Here is a 24,141-nt window from a genome sequence, read left to right as displayed (position 1 = left end):
TACACAAGTTCCATTTCCTTTATAAATATTGTAGAAGGAAAAACATTTCTCTACACCTTGCTGTTATGCACACAGAGATGCTTCCATGCAGTAACCATATTGGATAAACCACCTATTTCTCCATGCTCTCTCATAAGCACTGCACTGCTGCTGGGCAGGGATTCTCAATCCCATTCATGCTTGCATCTGGTATTGTGTTCTATCTTACCTCTGCCAGCTCTACTGGTCCAGCAGTGTGGGACAGTGCTGAATGTAGAACACAGCTGACTTTTGGTCATCTGAGTTATACTTCAGACTGACTGTGACCAGGCCAACCCCAAATACCAGCCTAACCTGTACCTTGAGTTACATTTCCTGCTTTGACCCATGTAGCTTTTCAGAGAAGATACAGCTAGTTCAATATGATGTGCCCTAAACCAGATGTTTCATATCTAGTGTTATGGGAGGGAAAAACTCAGTGTTGCACTTGAACTAGAGAGAAGGGTATCTTAACGCAAGGCTTGCTTAAAGAAGTGCTGTTACCTGGTGTGCTGCCTGCTACAGCCCAGTACTGTGGCTTCGCCTCCAACATGAGATCCATTTTGTCAGATTAGCGTCCATCACCTAACCAGATGCACGTGGATGGATCTCTTGATAAACCTTGACAAGTCTTGGAAGAGCAAACTGTTTTGTTTGTCTTAAATTGCCTTTAAGACTCAAGGGAGTCACCTGCCTGTTTACCCACCCTAGTGGTGAATAAGTGCTTGGGAAGTGAAAGAGGCCATGGCAGCGCAGCATGTCTTCACATGCCCCAGGTGAAAATTATACCCACAAAAGCTGCCACTGCAATTTTAAGCTTGGAAGATTTTCCAGATCTCTCATAGTTAATATTGTGGAATGTGTCAGCAGTGTTTGTAGTCATGACTGTGGGATGGAAAAGCTAGTCCATAATTTTTATGCCCACTGTTTAAAAATACCGTATGTTCCTAATGTGGGATTTTCTTTTCCTTCCCATTTTCTTCTTTATATGGTCTGACTGAGGCAGGGAGGATGTATTTTTAATGTTGTTTTATCATGGGAGGAGGTGTTTTTTGTTGTATTTATTTGGGGTTTGTCCATATTTTTCAGAGTTACTTCTACAACAATGACACTTTTAATTTCAACTATGCCCAAGCCAAAGCTGCAATGGGCAATTTTAGCGAAGCTGAAGAGGTATGTATTTATTTTCTTTGAAAAAAAAGCAATGGAAACATTTCCCCCATATTCCCCTCTTTCCTTCCTTTTCTTCACTCAGATCTTCATGTTGGTTGAAAATAAGCAGGTTCTGTGGAACATCTTCTTCCCCTTCTCAGGGGAACTGAAACTCTCAGTGAGCACTATTCAGAAAAGATTATCTTGCTAATCTTGTAATGTGAGGTATACAGGGAGTCATGCTGCTTGTGGTGCATCACAAGAGTGATTGCAGCTACCTCTAATTGATCAAAGAATGGCCTCTTAATCAGATTTTCTACGCTTTGTCTGGGATCCCAGGCACTCTTTCTGTTCAGACTGAGTAGGGCATGATAAGTAAAAGACACTGAATAGTTAAGAGCTTCTAGGTGTCCCTAGAAATTAGTGTGGTTTTTTTTTTTAAATCTTCCTCTGGGATATGTGGGAGGAAAAGAGGAAGTGCTCAGTATCTTATTCAGCAGCATTCATATGCAGCTGGAAGAGATTAACTTCTGCACCCAGTACTTTTTTATGTCTGTGTGTAGCAGAAACTTAATTACAACTAAAATATGCAAAAGTAAATACTATTATGAAGGTGGAAGCAACATTTTCCACAAGACCAGAAAAGAAGACAAGCCACAAAAAAAAAATCCCTTAGCACATATTCTAAAGTGAATCCTATAGGTTTGGTTGGTTTGGGGTTTATGTTTTGTTTTGTTTTTCCCGTCTTTCTAACTTTTTGACTATCCGGGTTTGTCAATAATAGAGCCCCCCTGGCTTTACAACTTGTCTCTCCCCCCCATACCTACCTTCCCATCCAGCACCCTCACCCCTTCATTTCTGTGACCCAAAATTGCATCTCTCCTTAAGAAAAGCATCCAAGACTGTAAGGAAGATGAATATCTATTTGAATTCAACAAGCTTTCAATTCACTTAGCGTCATGAAAATCTTTCAAAACTATGCTAGCAGGCTATGCTCATTCCTCTAACTCCATAAAAATGATAATGCTCTAAGTAAGTTTTAGCAGCAACAAGACAACAAAGAAGCACAAAGTTGTAAACTGCTGTTAATCTACATTTTTCCTCTTATGTTTTTTAGAACCTGTTCTATAGAAACTTGTGTTATATAGGTGATGCATTTAAATACCAGAATTATATAATTACATTGATTCATCTGGCCTCATGTCTGACCTTGGGTTGTGATGACAGTTCCATATAAAGCTCAGCCTTCCCCAGTGTCTCATAAACTTGTAAATCATCTACATATAGCACTTACTAAGTTATTTAAAAACATACCACCCTGGACATAATAAAATAAAACTTGTGATAAAGTGCTACTTACAGTGATAATGCTGCTTTCTTTTCATTTCTTCCCTATTACTCCTTCTCCTCCCCCTCTTAATTAGGGGATCAGGAATGTTTAAGCAATACAAATGTCAGTAATTTGTATAACTCACTGTTCCAGTACATGTATCTATTCCTATAAAGGTATTTTGATTTTTGTCAGTAGCATCCAGTATACTTACAAATATACTTGAGAGAGGCATAAATAGTTTTTTTTTTCCTTTGAACAAAGCCAGAGTACATTTTAAAATGTATAACTTCCCCCACATATCCCTTTTTATGCAGAATGTAACAAACCTGTATTTGTTCAGTAAGGTACAAAAGATGAATGCTTTGCCTGAGAATCTTACTGAAACTGAAATGGTTAGAAATGGCTTATTGCAGACCTGGAGTGATCTGACATATATGGAAGGAAAGTCTCATCTACATGTGAAACTTGTAGTATTTCAAGAAGATGCTAATACAATTGTTTGCATTGCTTTCTAAACAAACACATTCCAAATAGCTTTTCCCACAGGCCCAGTGTTCTTTTGTGCTGTTTGTGTTGCATGGCCGCCCACTGGCGCTTGTTCAGGGCAGGCCGCACCCTCTGCACAGCTTGGTGTTCTGAAGCTGCACAAGTCCCCTGACAACCAGGGCACTGTGTGGATCCTCCACCTACTCCACACAGAGGGATGCCCCCTGCACTGCAATTGCATACCCGAACTCTTCTCATGACCAGTTGTTTGTGTGACTTAAATCTTATCTGTGTGTTGAAATGAGGAAGGTTTGCCTTCTGTTTGTTTAAAAGTACATGCGTGTATAATCTTTCCTTTTCCTTCTTCCTGCAGGTGTTCCTTTTGATCCAGAGTGAGAAGATAAAAAGTGATTTTGTTTACCTTAGCTGGCTGGCTCGCTGCTGTGAGTCACTTTACTTTGAGCATTGCAGAATACAGATCCTCCTCTATTGCGTCAGTCCTGGCAATCCACTCTCCTAATTGAATTTAATGTTGTAGGAGGATTCAGGACTATGAAAGTGAAAAGCTGATTGCACTAGTTATAGTGTGGGTGGTTATTGCACCTTTCATACCTCTGGCTTTTATAAGCAATTACTGCTTCAGTGCAATGCTGTTATAGTACTGTCAATGCAGCTTTGTCCTGACCAGTGACCCTTTTTTCCTCTCAATTGTCTACTCAATTGCATGAGTGAAGACTTTCTGTCTTAAAAGACTGAGTTACAACTCTAAAATGTTCAGAGTAAAACACAAAATAGAAGCATTCATACTGGGTCAGGCTCAAGAGTCTGTCTACCTTCAAGGTTAGCCACTGTCAGATGTCTAGGGAAGAGAAGAATCAGGCAAGCATACACGTGTTTTTCTTCCTACCATGTTACTCTACATGTTGTCCAAGCTCCTGCGCCTGAGGGATATCCTTATAATCTCCAGCGTGTGTTTTTCTTCCAAAAACTCTTAGAAGAGTTCTTTCCTTGAATTTCATTGAATCTAGGAAACGTTTGCTGTGTTTAATATTCTATAACAAATCTTATTTACCAGTTTTTAAAACACTGCTGAGTACACCTCACTCAGTACAGAGACAACTGCTGTGCCACATACAAAATAATATGGAAGTGGGCTTTTCTGAGGACTCAAGTCTGAGACTCCCTTACCTAATTTGTTTTCCTTACAGTGCCTCAATAGAAAAATGTTTTCTTATCAAAACATTTTAAGCAGTTATACCTGGAATGTAAATATTTATGTTTTGAGATGTTATGCCATATTGCAGATGTAGTAAACATCTCCTAAAATGATCTTTCCAGACAGGCACATCACACATAGGGATGCCTGTCTATGACTCTGTTTTAGGATGTGCCAGTTTATTTCCTTTTTAATTTAGCTGCAGTACCAGATTGTGTTTGAGTGCTTTATATATGAATGTTTTATTTGAATTTTTTATGGGAATTATGAATATAGTTATCTTTTTGTGTCAAGTATGTAAATTACTAACAGATCACATTATAATACATTAATGACAGAGTATAATTAGGGATTGAGTAGTAAACAATTCAATGCTGAAATATTTCCAAGGGGCAAAGTACAAGAGATGCATCCTTTTACATGACAGAATGTAATATTTGTTTAGTATGATAGTACTATTTATACCAAATTCTTCTTGAAGGGAAGGTCAAAAACCATTGGATTAGCACAGAACTGCATTGCTTTAGGTAGATTGGTGCTGGAAATTGAGAACTGGCTGTTTACCACAGTATATGGTATTTGGAGCTGATGAGAGATAAATCCAATCTGATGTCTTGCTGCCTCCTAAATGAGAAGAATCTATAAATTCTGTGATTTGGTGTTATATGTTTATTGTTGATTACCACCCATTCTACCTGCAATGTAAGTATAGACACAGTGGACACAGATAGAACAAGCTAAACAGTCTCTCTTTTGAAAAAACACAACAGTGATCCTTATGTGAATAGCCAGGTACTCTCAGAGCAGCTGTTAAGGCTTGAAAAATAAAGGAAAACTTACTTTTATTTTCTTTTCTCCCAGTGTTTGAATGAACCTGGAATTATGAATACCAACCATAGATTCAAGAGAATGGCTTCTTATCACCAAGAAATAGAACCTTTGTGTTTAAACACCCTAATAGAATTTCTACTCATCGAGATAGAAGATTCAGATTCCTTTATTTCTAACTGTGATGTTTAAAGTTAAAGACCAATGAAAAATTCTAGTCATATACACAAATTTAAAACCAGCGTGGAATCTCAGGAATTTAGAAACATTTTTTTTAGTAATGACAAGTTTTGTTATGCTTGGAGGGGCTTCAGCCTCTGCCTTCTCCTTTTGATTTGTTATGAATCATGGGAATTGAAGGTTTTAGACTGACATGAGCACCAAGTGTTAAAGACCTCACTTTGGTGCCAATTAACATTTTTTTGTGTGTAAGGACACATAATTCTAAATCTTACCATATAAATGGATTGCCATTTGTCCTGCATAAAAAACTTCTCTGATGCTTTCCATTCTACTCCTTAATCACATCTGAAATCATGAGAGTTGTGCTTGTTGCGTATCTGTGAAATATAAATTAAGATGTAAACACTATAATTATTCCTTTTGACGCTGCTATGCTCTGCTGAATTGGCTGTTATCACTAGTAAATCAGAAGATAAGGACGAGTTCCCCTTCCCAGCCTCATGCTCATGGCTGAGATATTTACATTAAACAAACAAATACAGGAATATCTGTTCCACCTGCCACTGAATATTGTGCATAGCATATTATTTTCACAATTCCAGCTTTTTCTTGTTATTGCAGATATTATGAATAAGAAACCACAGCTAGCATGGAAACTCTATCTGAAGATGGAAACATCAGGGGACTCCTTTAACCTATTGCAGCTCATTGCAAATGATTGTTACAAAGTGAGTTTTCTCTTTGGAGCTTGGTGTATAACATGTTAATTCAGTGATTGTACCAACAGTCATTTTTTGATAGTTTTTATCATTGTCATCACTAGTGAATTTTCTGTTGTAATGGCAGGATGTCTAATAATGTGAATGAGTTGGCAAGGATTAGTCAGTATTTTAACCTACAGGCCTTCTTGGTAGAGAACCCATTGATTAAACTGTTGGTAAATTACTGCATGTTTGAGCTATCAATAATGATAACACTTGCTTCTCCTACTAGGGATTCATTATGGGGAGAAAAGACAAAAAACTTCGAAGGAAAAAAATCTAGCATAGATTCAGCAAGATGCCTCATGCTTCATGCTGCTTTTTTTTTTTCAGGACAGTATTGTGTTTTCCTTACAGTTTGTAATGGGAGATACTCTTTGGGATCTCAAAAGCAATATTCTAAAACTGAAAGAATTATCCCTTTTATTTCTTTCAACTGCTCAGTTACCATCTCACCCTAAAAGTCTAATTGCTCAAGCAAGTGACTATGTCTCTGGTGTTTCCCATAACTGCAATTCGAAAGCAGGTTGAAAATCAGACCTCATATAAAATCTCCCTCTAGATCATTTAAAGTCTCTCTTAAATCAGTTGATTGCTTTGTCTAAATTCTTTTCAAAACCTTCTTGTCCTGAAGAGGAGAAGTATCTCCATATTTTGTATTTATCTAGAGTTCTTAAAAGCTGCATATATAGAGCTAAATTTTTCAGCCTAATTATATGTCTACATATGGCCGTAAATGACTGCTCCAAAATTGTTACTTTAGTAATATAATTTGTCTTTCTACACTAGCAGCCATTGTACCTCTTGAACTAAATAGCAAGGTCCATGTTGTTTGATTTTATGTGGCATTTTTCAGTTGTTTCTGAAACATTACATTATATTGGAGATCCACAGACAGCACCAGAGACGTGACTTAAGAAGGCAGTTGCATTAGGCTTTGCTCAATGGAAAACAGAATGGACATGAATGGAACAAGGTCAGCAGTGTCCTGAGAGGTGGTGTAGCTGGATGCCTCATTGCTGTGCTGATAGAAATTGGTCAGTGAGGAAGTTGGCACACAGTATTTCATGCTAATTTCTTGATGCTTTTTATGTCCATCTTGTCCATATGGGGAACAGCACATGACTTGGAGTGAAGCATTTCCTAGATTTATGTCAGATAGAAGGAGAACATTAAACCTGTACCTGGCTAGTGGAACTAGATCAGATACTAATTTGGGTAGATCAGTACTCTAATTTTTCTTTTTTTTTGACGCATCTGATAGTGTTCATTCTCACTATCTTAACTTCCCATACATTTAAGTGTTTGCCAGTCACCAGTGGTTAAAATCAACATTTATGTGAAGAAAGGAGAATTATTACTCATCCTGTAGTACCAGTGTTTCTCTGACTAAGGTTTCCAAATGTAGCTCCCACAGCCTGCACTTTTTTCTCTGCAGGCTTCCAGCTACCAAAGGACAGGAGGTTGTGCTCAGTCTGTCTTCTGTGATCTCTCATGGGAAAATGCTAGTCACAAACAACATTGCCCTTCAGGCTTGCTCAAGTGGAGAGCACTCATACATCCCACATGAGATATGCTATGCTGACTTCAAAAGCCACAGTTAATCTGGTCACTCCTTTTGCATTGACTGTTGCCAAGCAACTTGCTCCTGGTTCCCAATTACAAGTAGAGAACCTAAGGCAGAAAAAAGATGGGGTACACATAGGGATTTTCCTATGCTAAGGAAAATTAGGGATTATAGAGTCACTGAATCTTCTTTTGTGCTGTATTATAACAGTGAAGAAAAAAGATTAAGTTAAACTCAGAAGATAAACATATATGTGGCCATGTCTACATGAGGAAATGTGGTTTCATTTTCAAATGTCTGGACTAGTTGGAGGTTGATATTCTGTCAAGGATTTTGGTATAGTTGGTACGACACTAGATAAGGGCACCTCAAAAAAAGATGTTGTAATACACTTCTTTCCCATTTCTTTAACTGCAGTGTCCCTGTTCTGTGTCACTTGCTGCCTGCAGAAAAACTTGAAAATGCACTTTGCTTCTACAGCTTACTGCTGATTTCAGAAAACTGGCTTCTGTGTTTTTAATCCCCTTCTGAAAGGTGGTCAGGAATAATGTTTCACTTTCTGTGCAGATGCGTCAGTTTTACTATTCAGCCAAAGCCTTTGATATTCTGGAGAGACTGGATAATAATCCTGAATACTGGGAAGGCAAGAGAGGTGCTTGTGTGGGTATATTTCAAATGATCTTAGCTGGACGAGAAGCAAAGTGAGTATTCTGTGTTGTATCTGAATTTATATTGCTCTTTTCCTATTTTCAGCTAGCTGTAAACCAGAATTATAATCTCAGCTTTAGGACTACATATCCCCTTCCAATCTTTTATTGAGCTTTCAGAGAATAGACATTCCATCCAGAGTCTCCATATGCAGTCTTCAGCTGGAAGTCTTATCTTCCACACCAACAGTTATAGAATATATGGTAGAGAATAATTTATGAGCAAGTGCTGTGGACTATAAAATACCAAAACACTTTAGTCATCATCACTAGGAAAAGCTAGGTTATAAGTGTAGTTGTATGTTCATGAACTGGGGGAAAACAACATCATTTCATCTTGATGGTGTAAGAATGGAAAACTATCACATGACATTTTAAAATGCATAGAACAGAACTAAGGAAACATTTACTCAGCACTGTAGGAAGGACATGATTTCTCTAAAGAGTAGATGAGACTGTGCTTTCATTAAAATTTACCTTCTGAAGACACTGATTGTGTCACACAAATATACTTACTTGATGAAAGCTTAAAGGAAATCATCTGTGTTACTGATAATTTTGTTTTCGGCCCATTTCACTGGATGGGGGAATGAGAGAGAGTAGTGAAGCTGTATTTAAGAACTGCTCCCTTGTGAATATTCTGCTGTGATGCCAGATGGCCATTGTCTTTGGCCAAAGTTGCTGTTTCCTACATGACTGGTAGGTGTGTATCTTGGCTTCTACACCTTCCTTCTTTTCACTTCTCTGCTGGAATAATCTCATTAACTACTATACCTTTCAAGTGTCCTTTTAACAATCACTGCAGCAGATGCAGTAAAATACACATCACTTGCCTGTTTTTCAAAGCATGCAATTAAGTTCTTATTGTAAACTAACTGACAAGCTGCAGCAGGATTCATATAGGTATAATAGTAATAGGTTTATTCTATTAGGAATGTTGATTTCCATGTTATTTGTGTTTATGTGTATTGTGTTATGTGTAAAGTGCTTTGGCAGCATTAAGCTAGATGTTGCCATACTAAAGACTAGCAAATAACATTAAAGATCTTTTTTTTAATTTGGTTTGCTCTGGGGAACAATTTTGCAAGAGTGAGGGCATGTATACAAATACACACATATGCAGACACTAAACTAATTACATTTTGATGATTTTATTTTTTAACTTATCATTTCTTTACAATTGTATACAAGACTTTTTGTTGATTGCTTTTTTTGTCTCTGGGATCGCATCTATTGTGCATTTTAACCTATTCCAGCACTGCAGATGAATGGACTTCTCTGTCTCAGAGAACCTATGTTTTGTGCAATAGTTTGATGTGAGCAGTTTATTGTATCAGTTGGGTCTAACCCTCACTTAAATCTTCGCTTTTCACCCTTGTAGAGAGACTTTGCGGGAAGTTCTGCACCTTCTGAAGAGCACTGGTAATTCTCAAGTGGAGTACATTGTTCGCGTCATGAAAAAGTGGGCCAAGGAGAACCGAGTCCCTGTTTGAGTCAGTGTCACAAAATGAACCAGGTCAGTTGCTACTGTATGTCTGGCTGGAAGACAAGGGTCTTGGTTTCTCCTGTGCATTCTGGGTATCTCCTTCCTTGCAGGACTTTAGGCATTCAAGCAGGTTGACCCAGCTGAGGAAGAATGTCCTGCAGTGAGATTCAAAACATACAGCAACTTTATTGGCGTTTTCCTGTTGTACCACTCTATTCCTCAGAGATCTTTTAAATAGTAGTTCCAACTGTCTACAAAATCAAGGTGCTCCTCAAATATTCCTCCACAAAAGTTACTGAACTGCATGGTGGGGTTTTTCCCCAGCAAGCCTTTTGGCCTCTGGAGAAGAACAATTTGTTACATGACTCAGACAAACCTACTTCAGCAAGTGATGGAGTGAGGCAAATAGAGATGGCGACAGTGATACCGTTAGGCACTGCTAGGGTATCAGATAATACAAAAGGCTTAACATAGAATCATATGATCATAAAATGGCTTGGGTTGGAAGGAACATTAAAGATCACCTAGTTCCAACCTGCCATGGGCAGGTATAGCTTTCAGACAATTTTTTTTTACTCAGAGCTGCTCAGGTTCCTCAATGCTTTATCCAACCTGGCCTTGAACAGTTCAAGGGGTGAGCCATCTACAACTGCTCTGGGTAACTTATTCCAGTGCCTCACCACCCTCACAGTAAAGAATTTCTTCCTGATACCTAAGCTAAACATAATCTCTGTTTGAAACCATTCCCTCTTATCCTGTCACTACATGCCCTTGTGAAAGGTGTTTCTTCTTTAGGACTTTTATAGATTACCTATCTGAGTATTCTGAGGAGTATCCTTTTCTGAATGAATTTCAATTACCAATACCTTAATTTGGGGTTTTTTTGTCTGCAAGGATTGTTTTCTCTCTTATCATCTTTTTCAGAGCATGGAGATTTATTTGACTAATGGTATTGTTCAATCTCACTTTGAAATTTAACACTCAGAACATTTCTTCGTGTTAATATAGTTCACATGAGAACTTTAGCAATCTGATGGATAAAAAGATCTTTTGAATTATTTTGTTCAGCATTTACCACTGTCATGAGCAATATATTCATTATACTTATGGATTTATTATACTGTCCTGTTTTTTTAAGGAGAACAGTTCAGGGAATACATAATTCTAAGAGAAGGTGACAGTTGTAACATAAAAATGTCGTATACATTTGATAGTAAAAAATGTTTGTATATTATTTGTAAAAGAAAACTTTACATTTTATAAATTTGTAAAATACTTACGTATTTTTTTATCTTTTGAGGGGAATTGAGAATACCATATTCTCTACTGTCTGTGCATTGATTAAAGCTCTTAATTGAATCTACAGTTGAATGTCTGATTGGTCTGTGTTGCTTCACATTGCAGAAGTTGGAATAGCATATTCATTTTGCTGTGGAAGAGAGCAGGTTTGTGGCTGATTGTTAAGTGCATGTTCATTAATCAGTCAGAGGCAAGCCAGTGGCCTTGGTCCTGATCTTATAGTAGTTTGCTGAAAGTAAGGCAGCTGGGTGTATGTGGAACATGCACACCCTTCTGCCATACAATGTGTCTGATTTTACTGCTTTAAGCAAAAATGTGGGTATCATTGTTCAGGTGTCTAGAAGTGCATTGATAGTTGTGGTTACTTGCACTTAAATCTAGAACTGATTCATCACACTAGCAACAATGAGCCTTTCAGCAGGGCCAACGTTACACTCATTCAAAAGAAGTGTGAAAGGAGCGGTATTTTCACTGAAAGTAGTTACAAAACACTTCACTCATGAGCAGCATTTTTCTTTTCCAGCTCAGTTTAATTAACTTGGAAACAGATTGGGAATACAATTATGAATCTTGGTACAAAGCTTCAAAAAATCATGTTGGTGACTTTGTAGCAGATGTTAAATGCATCTAATTATTCCCTTTATTGAAGCTTAACCTGCAGGACAGCTGAAGAGCATCCAAATCCCTTACAGACCATTTTACATGTTGGTTGATTCTTCTGAAATAAGTGTGATGGCTTTGCAGCATAAGGGCTTGGGGCCCAATTTTAACTTCTTTTTTCTGTGACAAGAAGTTTTAATGCAGAAGGGAAGAAGTTTGGTTTTTAAACTCACCTTTATTTACTGTAGCCATAATGTCATATTTGATATGCTAAATAACTTGGGGTTTAGCACAGTGCATTTTATTGACTGGCAATAAAGCTTTTATCATTTAAGATAAAAAGGGGACTGCAGGGCTTTGCCTTTAGCAGTGATGAAATAAGGTATTTTACATCCTGTCTTAGCATTTTTAGGTCTTGGTAATAGAACAGATATGTAGGTACTAGTAAAATGCAGAACAAGAAAAATACTGAAATATGGGTGTTTATTTTACCTTAGAAATACATCTAGAATGTGTCTTCCATTGTTTAATCTGAGGTCATATTCAAAGAACAGAGATGAGAAGTTGCCTTAGCTGATACAGAAATGAAAGGTAGTAAAGAATAGATAAAATTTTATCCCTGTCCATTTCCGTATTTCCCTGAACTGTGGGAATTTAAGGAGTCGAGGTACTCTAAATAGGATGGCTAGGAGTGAAGGCAGATGACCTATTGAGCAAGCAGGCAGTGAAGAATGCATGTGCAGAGTCAGTGAAATGGGTAATTTTATTGGGTCAGGAGTAAGTGAATATAAAATTGAAACAGTGGCACTTCAGATAATGTAATGAAAGGAAGACTAAAGCAGAAAGAAATTGCTGCATCATTATAATTTCAAGGAAGAATATGGAAATTAGAGTTATACTCTGAATAAGCATCTGATTCTGGAAAAGTAAGCTACAGAGAATGCACAGAAGCTGCTCTGCTAGCAATCATAGCATTAATAGTCACTAGTAGAGAAAGCCAAACCCCAAACAGCATGTAACTGCTTTTAGTTGAGTGCTGACCCATTCCTGATGGATAAGAAAGTCAACCTTGAATTCAACTTGTTAATCCCTGAACAACAGCTATGACAGTAACACCTAAGTGAATTAAACTGGAGGTGACAAGTTCACTGTGAAAGAAAAGTCATGTCACATTATAGCTCTGGACTATAGCAGGCATTTAGGTTTATGTGGTTCCCTCAGCTGCAAGCTGGCTCATTGATCTTCATAAGAAAGCTGTCTGAATGTGAATGGAGCTTGGCTAGTAGGCAGTCAGACACAAAGTAAACAATTACCTAAATGGCTGCTGCTACTTGTAACTTCACTATATGGGAGCTATACATGCATTGAAGAAAACATCTAGATTTTGCCCACTGCTTTACCCTTTGACCATTTTTCCTCTGTATTATCTCCAGAAGTAACTTCCACTCACTCTTTTTGAAGTTTCATTTCCAAATTTCCCTCTTCCCTTTCAGTCTATGACATGGTGATTGAACAAGCAGACAATTGCATGAAGGTGTTACCAGTAACATTAAAATCAAGTCATTAATCAAGTGGTAGATAAGCTGGCCTAAGACTATGGTAGTGCAAGATGGTAGATTTCACCAGTTGAATCCAATCATTAACTCTATTTACCATAAAATATTTGCCAGAAAAACTTAAGTGTTAATTTGAAGATGCATAACGAAAAATCCATAGTTTTATTTTGAAATTTATTCAAATGGTTAAATCATATTTGCCTATTTAGAAATTGTACCTTAATTCTAAATTCAACTTGTTTAGCCTTGTTTGCTAATATTTAGTTCTTCCAGTGTTCATCATTGCTGTTAACCATTAAAGCCCATCATTCTTTGGTTTGGTTTTTTTGTGGGTTTTTTTGGAGGTTTTTTTGTCTTTTAAAGTGCAGCAAGTCAATTCTTGTTTGTATGAAAGACAAATTCCCCTGTAAAGGTGTCTTGCTGGCGGGAACATTGGCAGTTGGTTTTTTTTTTTTGAAAACATGGCTGCTTAGCACTGGACAAAATTTATCTCTGAAGCATTGGAATATGCTTCTCCATAGTGCTGCTTGCTATTCTTCTGCACAGGTACTCAAAGACTGCATTCACCATATTATCACAGGGGAGCCTTGCACTAAACGGGTTCTTAGCTGGGACATGATAGCTAGGATTTTTCCAGAATTGGTATTTTCCAGAATACAGTCTATCCTTTGGAAGAGACAGCCTACCTTTTGTTCTACAAAATTACATTTTGTTCAAATTGGTTTCGTTTTCCACCTTATGCAGATCACTCTGCATGACTGCTTATCCCCACTAATTACTAGTTTGTTTCTCTGGAGCTATTTATTAGCACAGTTTTACAGCTATATCTGAGTCATCAAGGGGTTTGTTGGATCCTCCATACTTCCAGGATCCCCAAGACATTGTTATTGATGACTGATGGCTGCTTTTTGTCATTTATTATTCTCAACTTATTTAACGTTTACCTTTCAGATATGGTATTATGCTATTCTTTAAAATTAGGTATATGACATCAGAAATGTATGCATTGCACTTGCAGGAACTGCAGCACTGTTATATTCAGCTAAGCTTGTAAAAGATCCATCTCATAGGAGATATTTCCCATTCATTCTTTATTAAATGAGCCTTTCAGCATCCCAGAGAGACTGATAGAGTCCAGTTGCACAAGTCCTTTTGCATAATTTGAAACAACTCTTTTTTTGGCCCTGCAATCACATTTAGGCACACAATAAAAGGTTACCTTTGACTTTGTAGAGTTTAAGCTTTCATTTGGAACAAATAAAGCAGGCATTTCACATCTCTGGGCAAGGGACAGCTCCCAAATTCCTGATAGGTCTTGCTTAATTGATGAATTACACTAGCATCTATTTATAGATTTTAAAATAAAAGTAATGTCTATATTTAGTAAGAGCTAAATAATAAAGTGACTTTTGAAAAGACACAGTGACACAGTGTATTCTTCAAATAAAAAGAGAACTTCTGTTTCAATTCATGTTTACATGCTTGAATTGTTCTTAGTTGTTTCACATGATATTATTCTTAGTAATTCTTTAGAAGAATTTAAAATAATGCAGTAAAATAAGTAATGGTCTTTAATATGCTTTTACAAAAACCTTCAAGACTATGGGTCTCCAGTTATTTGAACAGGAAATATGCTGTCTCATAGTTTGTAGTGATTCTCAGATACAGCTGTATCAAACTAAAAAGTGGGATACTACGTGCGCTGTTCCATGAACATAGGAATTGCAATGAGTTTTTTGAAGTCCTTAAACTTAAGGACACCTTAAGCTGGTCCTTAACTGGAGATGAGTTATAAGCCTTAGACTCCACCTTAATCACTGTAAGCAACTTGCATGCGGTCAGCTCTGTGGAAAAAACCACACACAACAGTGGAGAATTATAAAAGGTAACATTTTAAGAACACATGTAATAATGTTGACACGTTTACATCATGTAGTGAAGAACCATGCTCCAATTCCAACAGCTGCATTGCTTATTGTAACAGCTACAATTTTCTTGGATGATTTTATCCTTCTTAAGCATGATGGGATCATTATGCATGTCTACTCTAAAGCTATTTGTGCTCTTTTTCTTGCCTCACATTAATGGGTGAGGCCATTATATGGGGAGCCATTATGTGACAAAACTCAGTGTCTTATTTTGCAGAGCTGTTGAATTAACTCAGTTCACACGATGTCATTGTGTCCCATGAATCCGTGTGTGAAAGCTGTCTCTAAGAAACTGTTACAAAAATTAAATTACAAAACCTGATAAACCAAGTCATAAACTGCCTGGTATATTCCCATACGGATCATTATCCTAACGTTTTCATTCTCCCAGTTCAGTATTACTTTTGTCTGACTTATTCATGATGCCACATGTGCTGAACTTAGTCATTACTGAACAAACTGAGAAGCTGTCTATATAAAATTGTGGTGGTTTCCCCCACTATTTAAAGGCAGAAGGGCTATTTTCTGGTCACAGCAAAGTAATTTCTGAGGCAAGCTTTACAAGACTCCTGACTCAGTTTAGCCAGTTGTTCTCAAGCAGGTTTTATCATTCTGTCCACTTTTCATTCTGCACATCCTCATTCCCTACTGAGTGTTTTCCCTTCCTGTCTCCCCATTAACGTGATGGCCTTACAGGACTACTGGACTACTGTAAAGTACTGCTGCTTTCCACTCCTCCATTCCTCCCCTTGCACCACCTCTGAGCATGATTTGCCTCACTCCCACTTCACAGGCATTCGAGGCAAGATATTTTCAGATTTGTAAAACGCTAAGTCCTGTTGTTAAAAACGAGTGCAGGCTCCCGGTACTAAAGTGATTTCAGCATTTATTATAAGAAAAAGAAAGGCCTGAAGCAAGGGGGCCCGCGGGCCGAGGAGGAGCATTCCCGCCGAGGATGCTGATACGGCAGCGCTGGGTCTTATTGAGCAGCGATGTCCCCGATGGAGCGGCAAGCATTCAGCGGGTCAGAAGCCCCTTTTTATCCTGTTTTTTGTCCCTTTGGATTGGTTTCTTTTTGGATCCTTCATTTGCATGAAGGTTTAAGGGGCTTGATTGGCCCATGACAATTCTGTCCAGGCTGCCTCGTTTCGCTTTGGGTGGGGCACTTTACTTAGGTGTATTATGGTACGGTGTTTCTTATAACTACCCTTTTAAACCCCTTTTACCGTAACCTAACTAACAGTACATGCTTAACAATCTATCAACTATTTTACAACAGTTTCTAACCTATTTTTAACACTGTGAAAGACTAAAAAGTCAACATGACACTAAGAATAACTCAGTCTCTTAAAACAGCGAGGAGGGGTTCAGATAAGAGTAGACTGTACTATTATTTACCAATGTCAGGGGTAATTCTTTTAAGGTCAGAAAAATGACATCTGAAATAGAAATATTATACAGAAAATGTAGTTTGTTTTCACAGGCATTTTGGGTATGTAGCATCCAGTCTATTCTTAAAATCATCACTTCTATTGCTGCTATTCTACACTTGTTTTAATGTGCTTCAAAAACTTCATGTCATGTCTTCTGAAAATCCAACTTGAGGTGGAAAAAAAATATTTTAAAGAATTTCATTTGTCTATTTAAATTATGCATGTATGAAAAGTCGTTTTTCATATGTAATTTTTGAGATGCTATTTTTAATACTGTGGCAAATCAAAAGCATCTTTGGGTTGAATCTGCAAGTTCGGTATGTAGTTAATTCTCAGTGATAAATATGAGCTTTGCTTTCTTGAAGGCAGTTTGGCTTGGAAATAAAATCGTGGAAGTATGAAAATGCTGAACTGCACATGCAAAGTATGCTTCTGACTATTCTGATCATAAGCTTGTATGAATGTTAAAAATGTAGTAATTTGTTTATGCAATCACTCTCAGCTGTCTGTGATAATGTGTACTTACCTAGGTGTGGAACTTACATCAGTAAAAGCAGTTTCCAAAGTGCTGAGAGGCATTGAAACACTTGGGTAGGAAATTGAAGTTTTGATAAAACCAGCTTGAAAGTGAAAGGAGGAACAAAAAAGAAAAATATTTCTTCAAGGTCATAGCAAATATTATGTTGTACGTTTTAATAACTTTTAGAAGGTTGCTTTGCCACCTACATATATGTATTACATGAAATTCTCCTTTTTGGGAGGAGGATCACCGCATGACAGGTGTTGCCTGAACAGTAACTATAATAATTTAAAATATATTACAGTATTTAATAAAAATAGGTTTCCTATAATTATCACAATATTTATATTTCACTAAAAACTAGGAAATATCGCAATGGCAAGTGACCAAGGCTCCTCTAGCCAGCACTCTGCCTGAGTCCACTCTCAAGGACACCAAGAGTGTTCGTCTTCTCCAAGGTCAGCACCCACAAAAGAGACCTTTGAGAGGGCAAATCTGTGGCACATTACCTTTTGTATTTCTGAGAATTACTTCCAGACCCTTTTACCTCATTAAACAGCATTACTACCGCTTTAAGTGTAGAAATTGCAATTCACACTGAGAACTCCCTACCTGGCTAGTCTTTCTTTCTCGTTTTACAGGTGGGTGGCACAGCTACAGGAAATCATGACTCATATTCTTGTGTGGCTTTCATTGCTATTGGGAGAATAAAACCGGCAGACAACAATGCAGAGATAAGACAATAACCTGACTCCAAAGTTTCAGACAGCCTGGTAATCTTCGGCTGCCTCCAGGGGTGCTGGCCTGATGGAACGGGCTTTTCATCGGAGATAAGCATCCCATGCCACAAATATCTTTAAAGAAATAGTGCAAATGAGGAAAAAGTGAGGGACAACTCCCCAGAGCACATAATCCCTCTCAACTTCTGTAAACATCTAGGTGTTTTTACACTTTCAAATGAGCAGGTGTGAATCATAAAAGAGCTACCATTAAAGAAGTCTGTGCTTTTCAAAGACAGCTCCTCTTCAGTTTTAAATTCTGCTTAGGTACAGTTTAAGTGATTGTCACAATCAACATGTAAAAGGCTGATGCTCCTCAGTTTAAGTTTCTTTGTCAGTTCATTGAAGTCTGCTGACTTTCTATATGCTTGTATTTTTAAGGGAAAAAGTGTGTGTGTGCCCACGCATATTACTGCATACTCCTCTACAAAATCCCTTCTGTGTTTATTTCTGATTAATTTTCTTGCTCTTCTTTCTATCTACAAAAAAAATCTAGGATTTCAACTAAAAGGTGATTTTAAAAACCTATTGAATCGTTCAGGTTGAAAAGTACAAGTTTAAGTTCATTGAATCCAACCATTTGCTCAGCAGTTCCCTAGCCACCACTAAGCCATGTCCCTAAATCCACATCTACATAGCCCTTAAATACCCCCAGGGAGTGTAAGCCAGCCACTTCCCTGGGTGGCCTGTTCCATTGCTTGACAACCCTTTTGATTAAGAAATTTTTCCTAATATCCAATTGAAACCCTCTTTGGTGCAATTTGAGGTCAACTTTTTCTTGTCCTATTGCTTGTTAATTTGGTAATTCAGTGGCTTTAATTTTCTTGTGATCACTTAGAAGGTAACTAATTTTTTCCCTTGTTTTTTCTTCCTTATTAGAAAAGTAAAGAATAAAACTGCAAAGAGGAATTTCCTAGGGATCCACTGCTTGGCAGAGAAAATATCTCTAGGGCTGACATCCCCAAATTAATGTCATTTAAGACAGAGTTCACACACCACCTGGAATCATTACTACTATAGAAGTTTACAGCTTATTTGTCAAACTCTACTGAGCTCACCCTTAGCACTAGGACAAAAGTTGCATGCTTGCTCCAGCAAGAAATCTTGACACCAGAAGCAGAAACAATTATTAACAATTAAGTAAAAAATAAGATGTAACTAGAAAAGGGTTCTTATCTTGTTAGTTACAATTGATTTTGCTACTGTTACCCAAAGGAACAACTGACACATATTCTGCTTGGTAAATGCACCTACTTAAGAACTGATGTTTAATGTCTTAATATTTCATCTTCTCTCCAGGCTCAAAAGATGTTCCCACAAAAACTTCTCCAAGCAGCTTGTTCTTCCTTGGCGAGGATGCCAATTCTTCTTTCCTTTTTCTCTCTCTGCTTTTTCTTCCTAACTTGCAACTCCATCTAAATAGAGCTTTTGAGGCTTTGAATTTTCTCTGAAGTTTCACTAAGTCAACAGTCTTATCCTATGTATTAGCTTAAAAAATGTTACAATGTTCTGTAGGCCATAAAAATCACCAGTCATTCAGAACTTGTGTCAGCTTTAAATTTCTCATTGAGAAAATTCTTCTGAACAGCAGGGATGATAACACCCTCACCTTTGGTTGAGGAACTCACATTACCATGACACATCCCTTCCTGTAAATCCCTTGACTTCTTTCACATGATGACTTGCCCTGATTTCTAGCTTAAGTGAGATAAAAGCCAATGTTTTTTCTCCATCAGCTACCTCTGAGATATACAGTCATGCCATTTCTGTTGTTCTGGCACAAAACAACATGGTGTTGGAAGACCACTCCTCATCTCAGCAAGTGAGCAAAAGATGCACCGAAATCCAGTTTTGGGGTAAAAGTGCTTCCAGTTAGAGGAGCAGTAACTACTTGTTGATAAAAATTGTTACTATTTTTAAAACTTCCTACTGCCATTGAAACCTTGCACTTTTGGTCAGATTTGTTCTAAGCATTTCTTAAAGCTCTGGAGAGGAGTTCAGTGTCTCTTGGGCTCAAATTCTCCAGTAAGTGGGGCTTGAGCAATTCACAGGGAGCAAATAAAAACATATGGGATAAAGTTCATTATCACAGTTCCTCTGCCTTGAAATTGTGACAAATTAATATTACTGCCCCATCAAAGGAGATCCTAATTACCTGAAGCTAATGCACACAGACTTCCTAGAGTGAATTTGGCATTTCTCTTACTGCCTACAGTCGTTCCAAACAGTTTACTTCATTGAAAAGTGTACTTCAGACTTCTCAAGGATGTGGCAGAGCTGCTGATAACAGCTCTTAAATACACATTCCTGAGGAAAGAAAGCTAGAGGTATATTCTTCTGGAAACAGTATTTTTACTTAAAAGAACAACAATAATAAAAATATGGGGGGGGGAATCCTGCAGATAAATCAGTTTTCTGAATGGTATGAAAGGCATTGGTGTTTCATTTTGGAAAAAAAAGCAAGTGGTTTATTTCTTGATTCTGGGTCTAGCAGAGAGCAACTTAATAAAGCTGTAAGAGAAAAGAGAAATTAAAAAAAAACACACTTGAGTTTAGAAATCCTCATTAAACAGAAAACCAGCAACCATATTGTTGGTGCAGTGGATTCTTGTGATGCAGCAGCAGTTCTAGTAAAAGCTACAGAAACACCAACCTACCTGCAGGCTGTATCATCTCCTGACACAGAAATAGAAGCTGCAGCTGCTGTGGCAGCAGTTCCAGTGAAAGGACCACAAGGATCAACAAGCTGTGTGGTTGGACCATAAGAAATCAAGGATATAGTAAGGAAGCAGCTGATAGTAAATAAGGATATTCTCTCTCTGTCTTGGAGACTTTTGAGCAGTGGAGATGTGACTGCCACTGCTATGAGCTGGCTGCCACTATAGCTGTTGCCTCTAATGCAGATCCCAGTGCTCTCCTTAAGGAAAGGAGAGAACAAACTGCCATCCCATGCCACCAAAGCTTTTTATGTAGTAATAGCCTTTGAAGCTGAAAACAAGCTCCTTGGAGACAGAGACAATTGATGATAAGGACAGCTCTGCTTTCTGGTGGGACCCTGGGCCTGCTGCTGTGGGGTGTCCAGCCCAGAGGAACCCAGACAATGGCATCCATGAGGTCCAGGACAGCAGTGACCACTGGTCTGTAATGACACAGGGTACAGCTCTGTACAGCTCTGCCACAACCAACACAGCCCAAAAACACAAGAGTGCTGCAGACAGGAAAGCCAGTCCAAAGCAGAGCAGGAGGATCCAACCTGCACCAGAGTAGAGGCCTCTGCAGTTTGCTGGTCTGTCTCTGTTGTTTTCTGTATTTGAAACTAAGTCAGGTCAACAAACTGCTGCTCACTGATGTGGCTGTAGCATCTGTAGTTCCAAACATCCACTTTGTCTGATCTACTCATACTGATTTTCACCAGTGAAATAAAAAGCTGTTTCAGTATCACCTCTCTTTGTGTAGTAGTTAAATTTTTTTAAACTCTTAGTGTGCCTCTCTGTGTCCTTCATATAACATACAAAGGGAAGGAATCTGTACTCAGTGTTGGACTATTTAACATGGCCATATCCTGAGAGAAAGCAAAGTAACTGGCAGCACATCTCTAGTTGCTTTTTAAAAATGATACTTGTTAAATTTGGTGTTGTACTGACAAGGGCAGCACATTATACTATGTACAGACAGTACCTGAGATGGAGCTTAATGACAAAGAACAAAACAGGTAGGAAAACAGAATAAAAAGTATGGATAAATTACAAATCTGACTCCTACTGAATGTGTCTGAAATGGTACAAGCCTGGAACTGTTATGGTGTACTTAAAACCAAATTCCTTGAGAGGTTATGATCTAGCGAATTTGGTTGTTTTCTTTTCCAAATGGTTCTAGTGTGTCAGACCAGATGTAACATTAACATATTCCAGTAACTACTATGCTTGGCTCTGCTGCCAAGGTTCTTTTTGATTTAGTTCAGATACACAGAGCAAACTGTCTTTAGTGACTTTGCTCTAAATGCAAAGAACCAGAACTACTGTTTGTCCAGTTGCACAAACAAATACTAAGTCTTATAAAAATGATATGTGCACTCTAAGATGCTTAGAGATTAGATAATACAGAAATAGAGGCTTACTTGTCTAATTAAAGTCCTAGGAGAAAAGGGAGCATATGAATTACTATTTCATAGTAACCTTAGATGTGAAAGGCTGCTTCTAATATCAAGGTCTACAATCTCAGAACAAATGGCCACCTGAAACTGTTTCCAAGAACTACTTCTGGTTTTCTCTCTAACCCTACCATGGGTTGAATATTGATTGTTCCTTTCCAGCTTTTTTTCCTCCCTACTTTAAAAGCATGTTAAAAATCTGACCAAGATGTGGTTCCAGGTCTACTCTACACTGGTCTTCCTTGTATCTACACTACAAGACAATATGAAGCACTGGATTCAGGTACTCATAAAACTGATTTTATTCTGGCATGCCCTACATTGATTACTTCTGAATATAGTCCCCTATATCTTAGTTAGGAGACTGAAAGACTGAATGGAGTTTTACATTAGATACTTAAAATACATCGTTTATCACTTTTCATGGATATATCCAAGTATTATCTGTCAAGAAACTACCTGTTGTATTCTTCTTGTACTTATTTCAAGGTCTAGTCTCCCATCTGGTAATTGAAAAAAGAGTTCAGCAGAGTTGCAGAAGAGCCTGTGACTTCCACATAAGATTTCTGTTTGATATGCAATAAACTGCTCTTTTTCTGAGGAAAGGCCCCTTTTTATCATCACAGGATTTAATGGCATAGATTACACAGAAACTTTGATGAGAACCAGAATCTCCAGAGGCCTGGAGCTTAGGGCTGCTCACTCAGTTTGAATCCAGAAATACATTTCCTATTTTGTGCATCAGCTGATAGCTGTATGAAATTCTTAACAGAGACCAAGTGCAACTACCAAATCATGTTATTATGATGCTGAAAGCCGAAACATATTTGAGGAATACATCCACCTCTACTAAGCTTGCTAGTCACACCACAACATGCAAGGCTTTAAGATAAAACAAGTCCCTTAGACTATGAAGCTCAACAAAGTTTCAAGCCTCAAAAGGAAAGTTTACATTTCTCAGATAGGGTCAGTCATTCCAGTGACTTGCTGCTGCAAGCAGTATTCTGGAATGCCCTCCATTCCCTGTTACTGATGTTATAACTTTCAGTAATATTGTTCTAGTGTCATGGATCTTCTCTGGAGTCTAGATGAAATTAAAAAGTCAAGTCAAAAGGCTTCCTATGCAATGACAGGAAAACATCAAACACAGTGATGGATGTAGTTTGAAAAGTGGAGTAATGTGATGCACAGAATAGTCTGTTATCATTATGCAAAATAATAGATGTAAATTGCCTACTTTGCATGAGTACATTATTTAAAAAGAGAATAGACTCCTACTTAGTATTTCTGAGACTAAAAAATGCCCCCAAAATGGTAATATCTTTTTCTCTGCTCCAATGAAGTTAGAGGATACAATACTCATGATGTTCATAAGCTTCCTGAAACTTCACATTGCCTTGGTGGCATACCTCCATCTGGAAATACCAGCCATCAGTCTGTCAAAGTAGGTGGTGACAGACTGAAACACTTGCAGTATTTGCAGGCAGCTCCTGCTCATGAGGGAAGTCTCGCTGCTGCTCAAACCCTGCCTTCCTCGCGTCGTCCCCTCTCTCTCTCTCTCTCGCAGCTCTTTCCCAACAAGCCCCAGCTGCTGCCTGCAGTCAGAGCGGGTGCCCTCCAGACCAGGCATGGCCGCTGAACAAGCTCTGTGCCGCGGAGGGCGGACCGGCACCCCGGGCAGCGGCTGCTCTTCTGCAGGAACAAGCTGCGATCAACCCCGCCATACGGCACGGTTTTGTAAAACCCCGATGTCCTCTGCTGTTCCACTCAGCGTGGGCTGATGCTACAGAGACATGGCGCGTCCGCGCCGTTCTGGCTGGGAACGCCGCTCTCCCCACACGGGTGGCTTTTCTCTGGTGACTGACCCGCATCCGCCGACTTTGGGGACCTCAGCGGATCTTCCCCTCAGCAGGCCCGGTGCCCCAGGAGGACGAGCGCTGCGCAGCCCCCGCGGCTGCAGGCGGCGGCGGGCCCGGCGTGCGCATCGCCCCGGCAACCGGGGGCGGGCCCGGCGCCCGCGGCGTGTGGGCGGTGGCGGCCGCGCTGACGTCCGGGGGAAGCTGAGCAATAACAGCAGCGACGCGGGCCCGGCTGCGCCTGCGCGGGCTGCGGGGCTGCTCTATTTATGTGGGGGGGCGC

At 38.7% G+C, this 24,141-nt stretch overlaps 1 protein-coding gene and 1 long non-coding RNA gene across 7 annotated transcripts in view; one reads left to right on the top strand and one right to left on the bottom strand.

Annotated features, from left to right (window-relative positions):
- Nucleotides 1-19,134, top strand: part of IFT56 (intraflagellar transport 56) — a 55,822-nt gene extending 36,688 nt beyond the window's left edge. Inside the window, exons 14-19 of one of the 3 annotated variants that reach the window (XM_074539466.1) lie at nt 1,108-1,191; nt 3,363-3,432; nt 5,838-5,944; nt 8,112-8,245; nt 9,633-9,767; nt 17,715-19,134. In XM_074539466.1, the coding sequence (XP_074395567.1) occupies nt 1,108-1,191; nt 3,363-3,432; nt 5,838-5,944; nt 8,112-8,245; nt 9,633-9,744 (507 nt within the window). In that variant the 3' untranslated portion in view covers nt 9,745-9,767; nt 17,715-19,134. Of the gene's footprint in view, nt 1-1,107; nt 1,192-3,362; nt 3,433-5,837; nt 5,945-8,111; nt 8,246-9,632; nt 11,103-17,714 lie in introns of those variants that run through there. The other 2 variants (XM_074539465.1, XM_074539467.1) reach the window with 2 other exon arrangements.
- Nucleotides 10,066-24,130, bottom strand: LOC141728799 (uncharacterized). 4 transcript variants are annotated; one of them, XR_012580025.1, is made up of 3 exons: nt 20,510-24,130; nt 17,080-17,173; nt 10,066-15,036 (listed from the first exon to the last, which is right to left on the bottom strand). It is a non-coding gene; the product is annotated as an uncharacterized LOC141728799 (long non-coding RNA). The 4 variants fall into 4 exon arrangements; XR_012580026.1 differs by having other exon boundaries at nt 17,097-17,173; XR_012580024.1 differs by having other exon boundaries at nt 10,066-17,173.
- Nucleotides 24,131-24,141: the final 11 nt, after the last annotated feature.

This window comes from Zonotrichia albicollis, chromosome 4 (genome assembly GCF_047830755.1).
Source record: "Zonotrichia albicollis isolate bZonAlb1 chromosome 4, bZonAlb1.hap1, whole genome shotgun sequence".
Lineage (NCBI taxonomy): Eukaryota > Metazoa > Chordata > Aves > Passeriformes > Passerellidae > Zonotrichia > Zonotrichia albicollis.
Note: the sequence above shows the minus strand (reverse complement) of the source record. Positions and strands in the feature narration are given on the sequence as shown.